This window comes from Anopheles bellator, chromosome 1, assembly GCF_943735745.2.
Source record: "Anopheles bellator chromosome 1, idAnoBellAS_SP24_06.2, whole genome shotgun sequence".
Classification (NCBI taxonomy): Eukaryota; Metazoa; Arthropoda; class Insecta; order Diptera; family Culicidae; genus Anopheles; species Anopheles bellator.
In genome coordinates, this window is record NC_071285.1 from 50619493 (window position 1) to 50634161 (window position 14669).

Genomic DNA, 14669 nt, shown 5'->3' on the forward strand with positions numbered 1-14669 from the left:
TAATTACAAGAATTTCATTGATGATATTAAGTTTTACATGCCTAGACATTTTTGGCTTCAAAAATGGGTGGGTAAAGTGGATTCCTTTGACTCTGCAGCAATGGAACCATAACCTTAAACCCAGTGATAAACAGTGTCGCTGTAAACAATACGCTGACAGATGGCGCGTTTTTCTCCTGCGTTGTTTGACCGTTGTTGCTTGCTGTTGTGTGAATTCGTTCTTCGCAATGCCTGAGTCGGAAGAGATTGTCGCGAAGGCCACCAAATCGAGCTTCGATCCCAAAATACTGCAGGACTTGCTGCCACTGTATTACAAACGATTGTTCCCCCACAAGCAGTTCTATCGATGGATGTCGTACGCTCGCTGTAAGTATGGGCAATAAGCGTCAGGCTGTAAGCAACCGTGTTAAAATGTTGTAAAACATTTGAATTTCTTTTCAGCGGAGCCATTTGTGTTCTCCAATCGGGAGTTTTCATTCAATCTTCAGGATGACGTGTACATCCGTTACCAATCGTTCGAAACGGAGCAAGACTTGGAACGTGAGATTTGCGCGAAGGTTCCGGTCAAGATCGACATCGGAGCGGTCTACAACATAAGGCCGAGGGATCACCGTGGCAGCACGGCCATGCAACCGGTGCAGCGGGAACTGGTGTTCGATATCGATTTGACCGATTACGACGACATTCGGACGTGCTGCAGCGAAGCGAACGTTTGTACGCGCTGCTGGAAGTTCATGGCCATTGCCTGCCGCGTGTTGGATGAGGCATTGCGCGAGGATTTCGGTTTCGAGCACCTGCTATGGGTGTTCAGTGGCCGTCGAGGTATTCACTGCTGGGTGTGTGATAAATCGGCCCGCCTCCTGGACGCGGCAGCCCGTTCGGCTATCGCCCAGTACCTGAATGTGTTGGTTTCCGGTGGCGAAGGGACCGTTTCGCGTGTGATCATTTTCGACGAGATGCATCACAGCGTGAGGCGAGCTTTTCGAGTGATAGAACCACTGTTCGAGGAAATTTGTCTCGAAGATCAAAACATTTTCGGGACTGCGGAGGGCCTGAAAAAATTGCTTGCCATGATACAGGACCCGGCGGTACGCGGTGATTTGGAGAAACGGTTGAAACAGGTGAAGGGTGATTCGCGTGATGCTTGGACGGAATTTAAGCGATTTTTTGAAGAAATGCGCACTTCGAGCGGCAACCGGAACCGTCGGTACCGGTTTATCGTTGAGGAAACGATGCTGGCGTTCACCTACCCGCGGCTGGATATAAACGTCACGAAAGGCTTCAACCATTTGCTAAAATCTCCGTTCTGTGTGCATCCGAAAACTGGCAACATCTGCGTACCCTTCAACCCGCACACTGTCAGCAAGTTTGATCCAACGGATGTGCCTACGATAACGTAAGATCTCCCGGCAAACTAGCGGATCATCTTTGCAAAATTTTATATTATACTCCAATCTTTCGTTTAGCGAGATACTGAAGGAAGTAAACGCATTCGACGAAGAGAATGCGGTTGAAGGAGAAGAGACACGCTCACGGATTAAGGACTACAAGAAGACCAGCATGTTCAAAGGCACCGTCATATTCGAAGAGTTTCTCCGCAAGCTGGAGCAGTCGTTGAAAAGCAAGGCGGCAACCGTCAGAGATATGACAATGGAATTCTAACTCGAGCAAAAGGTGTTATTTTTATAATAAAGGATCATTCTCCAGCAATGCATATGCACGGTCTAGCTGTTGAACTTGTGTGGTAATGACCGCACGTAACCTTTACCTGCTAACAGGAAGGCTACTCTTGGTTCATGGTCGGTGGAATGCGCTACGTTATTATTCCCGAGAATCCAACCTACTTCATTCTACTTTCCGAAATGCTACTGCTAGTTTCGGGTGACGATTATATTGTGATGTAAGCACGCAGAACACAAATGGCACCGTCTGGGCAAGGATTCATCGAATGCCCGTGGCGTCCGGCGCATGTAACCAAGTGCCTGCAGGATATGCAACATGCTTCTTTATTACAAGCTGACATTTACAAATGCGATGCGTAACGTTGTTAAACCTCTTCGGGTGTCCCGCCGAGCCACGGTTGTAAGGCTTCCGGAAAACCGTTGACGGTTGCTAGAGCGGCCAGAGTCCTCTCAGTATCATCGCGGCCTCTGAACAGAACAAACCCGACCGAACGGAACGACGACTCGAAGTGCTAACACGGAACCATTGATGTTCCGGTGAAAACCCAAGTGCCCTAACTCGAATTATCCGCAATTCGGTGTAGTATAAACTGTAATCGGCGTTCATATACGCCGCCGGGGAAGAAGTGGAAACAGTGCCAGCATGCTTAAGTACTCTGCGCACTCCTTACTATTGATTGTTGGTGCCTCAATTCTCTGTTGTTTACCGCGCATTTCGTTTGTGCAATGTTTTCCGAAAGTGTTTCGAAGTAACGAAATTTGTGGAGCATACAACGGTCACCGGGTGTACTTCGAGCTAGGAGATCGTGGTCAACTGCAAGCCACAAATGTGACTGTGCCTTATGTAAGTCCCGCTGCACGTCACCGAATCGATTCCGATGAATCATGAGTACCGTTCAGTAAATTGGATTACCCGGTAACAACAACATTCGTTTCCGGTATTTAGTGATGCCGTTGGGCTTATTGAATATTAATGTGATTCATATTGCGTTGCGAAGTATATTCTTTGAAACTGCTTGCACCGTGACTATTACTGCTAGTACTGCTGCAAGTGATTTGATACTCGGTGCCAAACGCTCTTTACTGCAAATAATTCAATTTTCAAGTGCCACTGTAAAAACCATACCAGACACGATTGAATTTACGCCCAAGCCCTAAAGGTCGACTTTCTTCGTACGGGTCACCACCCTAATCCAGTTTAGAGGTACCCTTAGTAGCAACGAAAGGGTTGTCGACGTTTCTTTCTTGACAATTATGGTTCAACGTCTCTCCTTGAACCTTGAACGACTAGAGAATAGTCAACGGTGCAAAAGGCCACAAGAGGACACTAGTTTTGAACCGTTTTTGAAGGCTAATGATTGCAGATTACTGACATTCATCATCTCCTCAGCTCCCTAGAACGACGGCCGCCAATCAAACAACCGCCAGCCTGTGCACCCTTGAGCTGGTAACCTGTCCATCGTGCAATTTTAAAATCTCATTAAGGTAACCGAAGACCCGACACTTTCCTCGGGGTGTGGTGTACGATTAGTGGGCCGACCGGATTACAGGGTTAGGTAAAACCTTCAATCTTTATCCTCCATTAGTTACTCCAACTTTCCCAGCAAATGCGCCGTGCACAACGAACCACCGTGTCGGTGCGATTATCTGGAATTTACCGAGCCACCGTTCGATGAGACGGACTTTAGCGGTCGGCGAAACTGTGGTCACGATGTCGTCTACCAAACGCAGACGCGTTCGGTGATGATCAAGTTCGTTTACTGGAGCAACCATTCGCACGCCTTCACTTTGGACTACGTAGCGGAACGTAAGTCCGACGACAAGAGTCCCTTTGCATCTGGCCCTAACGTTTCTATCTAAACCGCCCCTACAGGGAATCGCGAAACAATACAAGCCAACCCTGGCCCCCCGCCGAATGTAACGGACGTCGGTAGCGTCCAGCAGCATCGGGTTATAGCGACACCTCACTTTCCCTCGTACTATCCGAGGGACTTCGGGAAGGAGTATGTCCTGAGCTGCAATGTGGAAGCGTGTCGGATTAATGTCATGTTTAGCGACTTCCAACTCGCGAAGACTTCAACGATGGATTTCTACGACTGGAACGGGCAACGGTTGTGTGCCGTTTCGGGGGCAATATTTCGTCCTCCAGTAGTGCAAAGTACGGGACCTTCGATGATTATCCGTTTCTACGCGAACGGTGGATCGGCACTGGGCTACCGTGGCCTGGTTTCCTTCCTGAACGTTGCCAGCTCCACCGATCGGTCGCTCCACCCGAACACCAACTGTGGCGGTGTGGTGGAAAACATTGGTGGGGCTATCACCATGATGAAGATGGTTCGTCCTGCGAACGAAAGTAAAATCTACGACTGCGTCTGGCTGATCAAACCGCCCAATACATACTCGCACCTGAAGACTCATCTATCGCTCCGGGTGGACACGCTGGAGAAGCTTGGGCCCAATTCAATGCTAACGATCGTACAGGGAACTACCTCGGATGGGACGGTCCTCAGCATGGTCAAGCCTGATGGTGGTGCGTCGAAAAGGGAACTGGTAGTTCCACTGACGTCAGGATTCTACGTCCACCTGAGAGCCACATTCAGCTCACTGTCACGACTGGCGCTGGTTTACTCAGCCTTCAGCTATATGGGTAAGATCCGTGGGAGCCACAGTATAACTCAAACTGTGATACCCGATTTCACGTCGTTTCGCTTGCAGATTGCTACATGGGCACGGAGTTTCTTTGCCAGAACCGCAAGTGCATTCCGATACAGCTGCACTGTGATGGATTTGATCATTGCGGAGACAACAGCGATGAGCCCGAAAGCTGCGTGCAGGAGTGGGCCGACGAACCGTTGGATCGGCGCTGGTATGCGCATACACCGAACTACTACTTCCCGAAGATGGATCGCTACCCGGATCTGCGCACTGCCACCATCATCTTCATTGCCAGCAGTCTGGGTCTGGTCATGTTGATATCGGCACTGATCGTTTTGCTGTACCGCACCGGCAACCGGGCCCGACAACAGCGCGACCTGCACAGTCAACTGCAGACCATCAGTGAATTGTTAGGTGAGTTCCGGCTCCGTCTCACTTGGGTAGCCGCTAAACGGCAAGACATTCATCTTCAGTGAGTGTTATACATACAGACAGTAACACGACGCACGGACCGGAAGAGATGGACGAACCACCCAACTATGAAGCGCCACCGGATTACGATGAGATCATCAAGATCGGTATGGATGACGAGATGAGACGGAAACGGCGTCGCCATTCGTCGTCAGCCTCGGGACGTCAGAGTCGCATGAGACGTTCGCGTCGCCCGAGTAACGCTTCCGCGGACCATCCGATTCTGGAGGTTCAATTGCCGCCGGAAGGGGAGTCTACCCCGACGACGAGCGGTTACTCGAGGGGCATGATTTTGGGACTGGACGAAGGCGAGTTTGACGATAGTGACGCTTACGAGCGCTACTCGGACGCTGATGCAGAACCCGAAGACAACCATCTGCGGGTGGTGTCCAATTGGAATCGAACGGATCGGGACGATTTCTTCATCAGCTCCCGCATACTAGGTGAGTAACTTTTTCCACACTTCGAGCGGAATGTAGATTGCACTAGTGTTAGCTTTCACATAGAATGGCGTTTACAGAAACTCCAGCGTCGTCTTCGGGTACGGGCGAGAGCAGTGGCCGTGGCACAGACTCGTCCAGTCCTCCGCCAACGTACGACCAGAGCAATGCTCGATTCTATGCGAGCCGTACCGACGCCGTCCTCGCGTGCCCATCGATCAGCATTTCGGGCGGTGGGCCGCGCGGCCCTGCGGAAGACCCTATTCCGAACTCGCTCGGAGTAAGCTTTCTTCCCAACATCGTTGCATTTGCTGGTACGCCTGGATCTACTCAACCCACAACACTAGTGGCATCCAGTGCCGTACCTTCGATCAACAATCGACCAGTGGATCGTGACAACAACACATCCAATTGCAGTAGCGACAATCCCGACATTGTCCAGCCAGCTGTTACTAGCAGCATGTTTTCCCCCAGCATGTGGAGTGATCCAAGTCAAACGAACCCTACCTGGCAAGCGTTTACAGGCAGCCTAGATGGAGAACCATCGGTACAACCTGTTCCTACGGGCACAGTAGCAGTGGCCACACCAAACTATATCGATCTTCACCAAATACAGGACCTGGATTCCTATTTGATTGGCTTTGGACATAATGTTTCGACCGATAATGAATTGTAAGTAACAAATGTCGCCATGACTAGTTTTGCGTGACTAACCGTTTTTTCTTCCGCTCACTAGATCCTCCGGAAGTAGTCAGGAGACGATCAACTCTGATCGAACTGCGTTTACACACCTTACCGCATCCGCGACCACGTCCTTCCGAAGTCCCTGTTTGTGTCAGTCAATCAATCGCTCGTTTCATCAAATCCAAACCGGCGGCACCAGTTCGGACGCGGCAACAGCAAACATTGCCTACAATGTGCTCTGCAGGCATTGCCCAGTCTGTCGGAGTCACCAAAGAACGCAACTGGGCAGCAATCACTCGGCCATACAAGGTAGGGCTCCAGCACCTGCAGCAGACCACTGTTCGATCTGCAATGGTCGTATCGTAATGTCCCAAGCTATGCAGCGACCAACGACGCAGCTTTACTCCGAGCAGACGCTCGGCAATGATCAACCGCCACTGGCAAGCTCGGAGGCGGTCAAGATTTGTACGTGCTTTGGTCGGTTTCCATCACAGGGAAGCATAACCAGGACGACTTCCGCCACTAGGACGCTACTATCCACGCGTACTTATTCGGTGGATCAGCTAGATAGCGGGCGCTTTTCAGGAGCAAATGATCGACGGAGTGCGCGCAGTTCTAGTGGGGCCGTACCGAAGCGTAACATTGGTCTTCACCGATCAGTGGCAAATGAGCGACGGCATGAAGTGTGACCATCTGTGAGATCTAGCATTATTTAAGTATGTGTTGAGTATTGGTTAATAAATTAACCGCTATGTGGCAGCAAAAGTAATTGGTTTCCGTACTGACTTTATTTTAGTATTATCCAATAACGAGTATATAACAAAAAATGGTAAAATAGTATTCATCTGTTTTGATCCATCGCTTTAATGGCTGCGTTTTGGTTTGGCGCTTGCCGTAAGATCTTCGGTTGTATATTTTTCACTATTCGATATATTAACAAAAGCGCGGAACCGGGTTGGTAATACTATGTACAGCAGGTTTGGGCGGGTTTACTCCAGTTAACTTCGCCTTACTTCGCTTCGCTCCGCTTGTGCTTGGTGTGTACGAATTGCATTGGATGCAAATGCTATCTTACTTTATGGGTCAATGTAGAACCGTTACGGATTGAGTTGCTCAAAAGTTCAATAATTTGTCTACGATGCGACACGGGACATCACCTCTTCTCTAAGCATGTTTTGGTCCACGCTAAATTATCCCTTCAGTAATACCATTCGGCATCAGGGCCGAACGAAGGGGTTGTAGATTACCACTCGCTTCATTACTACCTTGGGGTAAATTGTAGTACGTACTCTAAGCGTTGTCAATTTCAACGGAAAACTGTCCCCATCAGTGGTCGTGGGTATTCCCTAGATCTGTCTATGTAGCTCCATCTACAAGCTACACGCTAAAGCTACTCACTCAGTTCTTAAGCTTAACTCTTCATTCTGCGCATTGTATTACACTAAATCATTACTCATCTAGCTTTCTTCCGACCGGCCTCTTCGTTGGCACTGATACGACTGAAGTTCTACTACTGCGCTATTGCTACGAGTTTCTACGCCATCGGCCACAATCCTTGCCCCGTGGCCAACATTCTACACTAACAAAGGAACGTCGAGTGGTTCTTAGAATATTTTGATTCCCGCTTAGGGCAGATAATACAAAGCAGGGCGGTACAGAATCGGTAAAGAACTGACACGAAAGCGAACATCTCGGGGAAACTCGGGGTGTCTTATCGTGGAATGACGGGATTGGGATACCTCAAAAAATCTGCATCAGGATCGATTGGTTTGGTTTCTGCACGCTCAGCGAATTAGGCCGTAAGAGCAACAAAACCAGACTGTTGCTGTGTAATACTTTAGCTACAACTTAAGGAACTTGCACCCGACGGCAACTGTGTCGTCGTTCGATTGCCGAACCCGGCGCTTAGAAGAGTTTGATCCGCTGGCAGTAGCAATACTTTCGCAGGTAGTCCACGTGCATACACTCGCTCTGGCTGGCGTACTCGTTCAGCCGGCTGATGGAGCCGGTAATTTCAAACTCATCCCTCCCCAGGTGGTGGCGTACGGTGGACTCGAACTTGCCGCCGCCCGGTTTGCCTTCGAAGATCAACAGATAGTCGTTGTACGCTAGCTTTCCCTTCGGCTGGCGGGCCATCTTGGCGAGCGTGATGGCTCCGAGTGTCAGCTTGGCGCACGCGTAGTTACTCGTCGTGCTGTTCCGGTGCCGGTCCAGATCGACGTTGACGTAGTCGATCACGAACGCGATCGCCCGTTGCACCATCGCCGAGTGCTTGTCGATGGGCTTAAAGTTGGCACAGGTGCACCAGTGCGATTCGATGGCCGTCTCCTCGCACGACCGGTTCCACGGTACCTCCGTGAAGATGCTCTGACAGTTTGGGCAGCTTAGCGGCCCCGGCAGATTATCGATGCGCCCGGACAGCTCGAGCACGTGCTTGAGTGTGGCGTGCAGGTCGTACGGGTTCGTGAGCCGGTTGCGGTTGATCTTGAGCGCCTGCACGATCTCGGGGTGCTCCTCGCGGAACCATTCCGGCAGCCAGATGAAGTTGAACGGTAGCCGCTCTTCCAGCCACCCGGTCAGCAGCATCCGGACCGGACCGAAGCGCAACCCGTGATCGCTGAAAAACACCACCATGCTACTATTCAGGATTCCCCGCTCGTCCAGCTGCTCGAGGTAGTACTTCATGCGCAGGTCCATCGACGACGGATCGCTGATGTCGTTGTGACTGAACGTGTTCGTCCAGAACAGCCCAAAGTACGGCTCGGTCCGGTACTGTGTGGCAAAGTCGAGCGCGTACTGGTAGATGTAATCGGCGTAGTTCTGATACCCGAGACAGAACGTGAGCGAGTTCTTGATCTTCTTCGACAGATTCTTCTCCGCCGCCAGGGCCACCGGGCGGAAGTAGTGGTCGGTCGGTTGCGCCACGAAGCCGTACTTGTGGTAGTTGAAAGTGTTGATGCTCGCCTCGTCCTCGGCGTACGCCGTCGCGTACCCACTGTCGGCAAAGTACTTCCACAGAAACGGGCACTCCTCCAGTTGGCCGACCTTCCGCGGGTTGCAGACGGAGTAAGCGAGCGAGTTGTTGTACCCCGTCAGGATGGCCATCAGATTTGGGTATGTGTTGTCGTCAATCTGGTAGGAAACCAATCGATAGAATCAAACCAATACAGACCTGAGGGTGTTTATAAGAAAGAGAGTGCCCAAACCTTGTTGTAACCCTTCAGCTCGAACCAGCCCGTGTTGTAGAGATGCTGCGCCGTATGGGGCATCGCGCGGATGAGATTGAGTCTGGAAATGCTATCGATCCCGATCATTAGCACACTGAGGGGCCGCGTCTCGCTGCGCCCGCTAAACTTCTCCAGCCGCTCCTGGACGCTCGGCAGCGGCCGGACGAGGGCGTGCGCGTTGGTGTAGATGGCCTTCTTCGACTTGCTGCCCTCCGACACGCCAGCCTTGCAGCGTACCAGAAATCCGGTCCGCACCGCCGCCGGAAGCAGGAACGATTGGTTGAAGGCAACACATTCACCGACCCTGGAAGCGAATCGATTAGACCTCATCCGTTCTCATCTTATCATCATACCATCACCCCGTACCAAAAGTTCTTGTCCGCCTTGTCCTTCGTGCCGGACCGTTCGATGCTCTGGTAGCAGCACCGGACGTAGCGCATGAAGTGCGGCATATACGATTCCATCCGCTCCGGGTGAAATCGCACCAGGACCGTGTCGTTTTCGAAGTGCTGCTCGATCGTGGTCAGCGGTTGCTTCGGACTGCACGGCACGAAGCGCTCCTTGCTGAACAGCCGCATCACGTCCTTGGCCAGCGGGTCCAGGTCCATGATCTGGCAGCCCGGTCCCCACACCAGGAAGCCCTTCGGCACTGGCGCACGCGGATCGTGCGGTCCGGTGGTGGTGGTGGCCCACGGAGCAGGGTTGCCGATCGTCCCGGGACCGTTGATGGCATTGGGGGCGAGAGCGGTGCCAGTGACGGTTCCGGCCACGGAATGGTGTGCGTCGGTTTGGGTAACGATTGGAATTATTCGATTGGCATTGGAAGTGAGACGCAGCAGTTCATCTGCCGTCGCTCGTGCGTCGGCCGGGGGGTGCTGGCGTGGGTGTGATGGGTAGTGATGATGCTCGTGGTGGGTGGTGCATTTTATTGCATTTTGTTCTGTTTCTTTTTTAATAACGCGTTTGCAGTCACACATCGTTACAGTTAGGAGGGGAGTTGATTGTTTGCATTTTGGCACATTCAGAAGGTGGTTATTGATTAAATATTTATGTTGTGGGTAACGTAAACGGCAAAAGCACAGGGGCGGGCGTTTTGGTTTTTATTAAAGGGAAATTTCAACAACATCACAACACATACGAAAAACCAAAAAAAAACCGTTAACAGAGTAGATTAGGGGCGTGCAATTGCAAGGCGTGTTTGAATGGCCGTTCCCAGGACGGTGTTTGGTTTCACAACAACCGTGGTTCGAAAATCCGTATATACACAATGAAGGGATTCGGGAGAGGTTGGGTTTCGGACCCATCGAATTGACACAGGGTATCGTCGCGAGTGAGCGTGTTGGGCAACGTGTGATAGGTTGAGAGAACAGAACAGATAAATGAAACAAATTACGATAAAGGGGAATAAACAAGAGATAAAAAAGAGAAACATTAAAACCAATTGGCTGCTGCTTTATGTGCTGGTTATGCGGCTGGCTTGACGATCGTCTCGTTTCGGAAGGAAGGCCTACGCTACTAGAGCTACTAGAAGAAGTTGGACTCACTGCAAGCGATTTTCTAATCAGTTATAGATTTCTGGGAAAACAGGGCAAACAATAGATACGAGGGAATAAGCAACAAAATGTGCAGAATAAGCCGGATGTATGCCAATTCTAATCTTTGGTGTTGTTACAAAACATCTTTAAAATGCGGAAGTAAAACAAGCTTCTCAAATCATACAACCTGGGTTAAAAGCTACAAAACCGGAACATCGTAGTGGTTACATGCCATCAGAACAACGTCCGTTCCGGAAATACACTGAACACACACTACGCAAGGGATGCCACACAACAACAACAACTAGGTGTAACTCGGTTCGGTCTTTCAGAGGTCGTTATCGGTCGCTTCATTCGTGTCCTCCCGTGGGTGGACATTGCCTTACCTTTCGGTCCGGGCAGATCGGCATCGTCGGGCGGGATGGTGACGATCATCTGGGGCACATCCGTCCAGGTGGTGGTCGTGAAGTACAGATACACCGTGAGGCAGAACACCAAGGCGAACCCGAGCACCGGCAATCGGCCACACCGGTCCGCTGATAGCAGCAAGCTGCGCCCGGAACCACCATCTCGCCGGTTGTTGGCACAGGTGGACTTCTTACCGTGGGCTAGCCCGATCGCTGTGGCCGGCTCGAGCAGTGTCTGTAACACCGAGTGTTTCATGCTGTCTGCTCATCGCTACAAATGCAAAACAGATCCACGTAAGTCCAAGCCGGGACTCCCAAGAACTTCCTTAATTATTCGGACAAACACATTGCAAACACCACACGACTAGTAGGCGAGGAAGTCGAAGACCGGCGAGACCGACGCCCGACATTCGGTCTTCAATCAAAGAAGGCGAAGCACGAAAAGTAATCATCTCCGTATTCTTAGCGTGTGTTCTGTGCTGTGGTAGTGTTGCCTTCGCTAATGATTGCTATGTCGTGGTGATTTTGGCATTTCGGCCGCTTTGGCCTCTCGTTTCGTGTTTTTCGAATGTTTTGAACGATTAATTCAACATTAACGCAAGCCGCAGGATGACGAATGCCGTCATGCAGGGGTCTCGCGCCGGGGGGCACCATCGCTGCTGCTAATCGTAAGGTGACCCGAACTATGCCCCGAACCCAAGGCCAACCGGTGAGAATGTTGCGAATCGTCAAACCATCAAACCATGGCCGGCACGTAAGCGATCGTTTATTTTTTATGGCCCCAACCAAATCCACTCTTCACAGCCGATGTCAAGGACAAGATGCACGGGAACTCCACCACAGGTAGTGGGATTTTCTGGCAACGGGGCTTACTTTGGACAGCGCTTCATCCGGCTCGGGAAGGTCAAGTTGAGCGCCGTGGCTGCCCGCACCTTTTGGCCTCTTCGCGATTGCGCGCCTCTGTTTGGAGAGGTGCTAGAAAAAAGTGGTGAGAAAACCCGCCGCGATAATTGCCGGCGCTTTTATGGGTGGTTGTTTGTCTATCAACACTGTAAACCGATTCGTCGGACGCCCGTTTAGGTAGGTGGAGGTTGCCGTGATGCTTGATGAGATGCACCGTGTCTATTCTCTGTGTGATCCGATTCGATACCGTCACGGACTGCCGCTGGTGGAAGATAGACGACTCACGACCCCCCCGGTTGCCTAGTCGCGGGCTACCGTAATTGACCACAATCGTGCCCATCTATTCTGGGCACCGATCCGGGACCTTCCCCAGCTTCCGGGGGGCTGCGCATTGAACGTAAGGCATGCAAACGGCGGTGCAACTGAATTCCGACTCAGGTCCGACCGAACGCCACAATCAAACCGTTCGTTTGTTGTTCGTTTGCTGTACTTTTGAATGCAACTCTGTGGGAGCACTTAACTGCTGCCGGATCTAGGCTAGGCAGAATCGGTGGCATGAATTATTCAATTCGATAGGCCTGGGAAACGCTGTTGTAATGCTGCGAAACTGTAGCACATTCCTCCGTTGGCGTCTTGGTTGGGGCATCGCCAAAGCAATAAACGCTCGCTAATGACAGACCTCTCAGGAATATGGCTTGAAAATTTAAATTTCGCAATGAATATACAAACATCCTATCGGGGTTTAAAGCGTTCCTTAAAGCTTAGGGAAGCGATTATCAGCCTGCACCTTCAGCGCTGAACTCCCGATGGAATAATCCTTAAGCAACCGCCAATTCATCGAGCTTTCCTTGGTGAGTCACTTTCGGCTTCATTGCTCCCCGGAAAGCCGGACTATTCACGGAACGACGGTTCTATAATAATCCTTTCGTAACGAGCTTCGATCCGAGCGGGTCGTTACAAACATCCTGGCGCTCGGGTCGTCCTCCAAGAGAAGCCACCCGCTGCTGTGCACAATATGCATTTGCACAATGCCGCGACCCTAGCGCTCCGGATGCGGCGGCAGCAGGAGAAAAGTACACTCACATTGCCGACTACTTTGCCTTCTTTACACGAGTATGCCCTCCTTGGCGAACCGGAACGGTTGGCTGTCTCGCCGCCCGTCTGAAATGATGGGGGTCGGTGGTGCCAACAGTGCATCAATAATTCTGTGACCTATTACGAGCTTCCTGACTTCGTCGTTGCCGGCTGCCGCAAAGGCATGGGGAGCTCCGGCAATCCTTAGCGTTCCTGCTGATGCCCCGGGAAATCCCCGCGGGGAGAGACTGATTTTCAGCGACCGGACGCGGTTTGAGTAATTGCTGTGGGGGTTGCCGGAAAAGTGACAAACATCGAACGGCGGAAGCCCTCGTCGAGGCCCGTCCGGCGGGAGCCGGAGCCTTAAGCGCAACGACGGATGGATGACGTCAGTGGCAATACTTGTTATTCTTGGGATGACACGCGAAGCAGTGTATCGATGAAATCACTGCGTGGCCAGCGATTTCCGGTCCTGGTGGAGGTCGATCCGAACGGAACGATAAGCCGGTCTCTCGTGACAAGCACCCGGAGAAGGATGGCACGTGGCCAAACGAAAGTGAACCATGATGGAGTATTTGTCCGACCGAGCGCCGGACCGATAACGAGGGGACGCTATGTGTTAATGATGCTGCGAGCCGAAGGGCACCGAGTGGGAGCTCATAATTGTAGCCTTTTGATATTTTGGTGCGCCACAATTTGATGATGTCTGGAGTGGTAGTGAGAGGATGACAGATTCCATTATCGAAATGGAGCTCGTCTCGCCGTTTGTTGGAGAGCGAGTATTCTAATAAGGCCGAGCGGGTTTTCCCCCCTTTAATGTTTATAGTTCTTTTATAGAAATACACAGCATTCGATTCTTTAAACATACGTTCTCCATTGATAGCTTCCAGGAATTCCCGACCAGGCTTCAATATCTACCGAAGATGTGAGCCAAGCTGCTTGACTGAAGTACGATCGACGCGTCCGACAAACAGCATCATTGTCAGCACGGACGGGTGCTCGTGTTTCACGACCCCCTGCTAATGAAGGTTTATTTTTCTTAAGGCCGAAAAGCAGCCAAGCCGGAACTATTTCAAACACCTACAGCATCATTTTGACATCGAAACTTCAGATGTGTTCGACGATTCAACGAGTACGCTTTGTCGTGGTGTGTGGCTCCTAGGCGACCCTAGAGCAGAGCTAGCGAAAGTGCTAAATGGACCGTATCCGGTTACTCAGACTTCAATGACGCGGGCCTCCCAAGCAAACGCAAGTGTAGAGGTTTTGTTTCATGCTCAACGTCTCGGAGGACCACGATCTGTTCACCACTCCCAGCAGCATTATGCTGGCCGCTGACGACACTGACTCACCTTTTGCACTATACCGCTGCCTGACTGCCCGCCTCGAATCACGTTTCGCGTCGGAGCAGTCCTTCAACTACTCTTGATTGGAGCGCGAACTGCTCCGAGGAAGACCGCGGACGTCTTCGTTGCTGTCGGAAATTTAGCGTCACAAACACGCGCAAACTGCCTTTTAATCAATTCCACAATCATTCCATTCGCCCATAAAACCCAAACACTCGCAGGACCACGTGGGGCTATCAGCTGTGCGA

At 51.3% G+C, this 14669-nt stretch overlaps 3 protein-coding genes across 7 annotated transcripts; 2 read left to right on the plus strand and 1 right to left on the minus strand.

The window, feature by feature from the left end:
• Positions 1-197: 197 nt before the first annotated feature.
• On the plus strand, positions 198-1700 carry LOC131216190 (DNA primase small subunit). The gene is made up of 3 exons (XM_058210609.1): positions 198-366; positions 442-1396; positions 1467-1700. Exons 1-3 carry the CDS (start codon positions 228-230, stop codon positions 1660-1662), a joined length of 1290 nt encoding a protein of 429 aa, XP_058066592.1. The 5' UTR covers positions 198-227; the 3' UTR covers positions 1663-1700.
• A 470-nt stretch (positions 1701-2170) lies between these two features.
• LOC131205867 (uncharacterized) lies at positions 2171-6680 on the plus strand. Of its 4 annotated transcripts, XM_058198173.1 has the most exons (9): positions 2171-2526; positions 3073-3167; positions 3269-3489; positions 3556-4329; positions 4398-4751; positions 4811-5251; positions 5329-5920; positions 5985-6241; positions 6308-6680. In XM_058198173.1, exons 1-9 carry the CDS (start codon positions 2326-2328, stop codon positions 6619-6621), a joined length of 3249 nt encoding a protein of 1082 aa, XP_058054156.1. In that variant the 5' UTR covers positions 2171-2325; the 3' UTR covers positions 6622-6680. The 4 variants fall into 4 exon arrangements, with proteins under 4 accessions (XP_058054156.1, XP_058054140.1, XP_058054148.1 ...); XM_058198157.1 differs by having other exon boundaries at positions 5985-6680; XM_058198165.1 differs by having other exon boundaries at positions 4829-5251; positions 5985-6680.
• Positions 6681-6747: 67 nt separating this feature from the next.
• LOC131213856 (uncharacterized) lies at positions 6748-14598 on the minus strand. 2 transcript variants are annotated; one of them, XM_058208179.1, is made up of 5 exons: positions 14428-14598; positions 11081-11372; positions 9526-10099; positions 9139-9463; positions 6748-9064 (listed from the first exon to the last, which is right to left on the minus strand). In XM_058208179.1, the coding sequence occupies exons 2-5, from the start codon at positions 11355-11357 to the stop codon at positions 7838-7840; spliced, it is 2403 nt and encodes an 800-aa protein (XP_058064162.1). In that variant the 5' UTR covers positions 11358-11372; positions 14428-14598; the 3' UTR covers positions 6748-7837. The 2 variants fall into 2 exon arrangements, with proteins under 2 accessions (XP_058064162.1, XP_058064079.1); XM_058208096.1 differs by having other exon boundaries at positions 9526-10105.
• Positions 14599-14669: the final 71 nt, after the last annotated feature.

Coding starts and splice junctions, on each gene's coding strand:
- LOC131216190 (XM_058210609.1), top strand. CDS start 228: ATGCCTGAGTCGGAAGAGATTGTCGCGAAGGCCACCAAATCGAGCTTC. Junction 367..441: donor ATGGATGTCGTACGCTCGCT/GTAAGTATGGGC, acceptor ATTTCTTTTCAG/CGGAGCCATTTGTGTTCTCC. Junction 1,397..1,466: donor ACGGATGTGCCTACGATAAC/GTAAGATCTCCC, acceptor TCTTTCGTTTAG/CGAGATACTGAAGGAAGTAA.
- LOC131213856 (XM_058208096.1), bottom strand. CDS start 11,357: ATGAAACACTCGGTGTTACAGACACTGCTCGAGCCGGCCACAGCGATC. Junction 10,106..11,080: donor CGATCTGCCCGGACCGAAAG/GTAAGGCAATGT, acceptor TTATTAAAAAAG/AAACAGAACAAAATGCAATA. Junction 9,065..9,138: donor AGCTGAAGGGTTACAACAAG/GTTTGGGCACTC, acceptor GTTTCCTACCAG/ATTGACGACAACACATACCC.
- LOC131205867 (XM_058198157.1), top strand. CDS start 2,326: ATGCTTAAGTACTCTGCGCACTCCTTACTATTGATTGTTGGTGCCTCA. Junction 3,168..3,268: donor AATTTTAAAATCTCATTAAG/GTAACCGAAGAC, acceptor ATCCTCCATTAG/TTACTCCAACTTTCCCAGCA. Junction 4,752..4,810: donor GACCATCAGTGAATTGTTAG/GTGAGTTCCGGC, acceptor ATTCATCTTCAG/TGAGTGTTATACATACAGAC.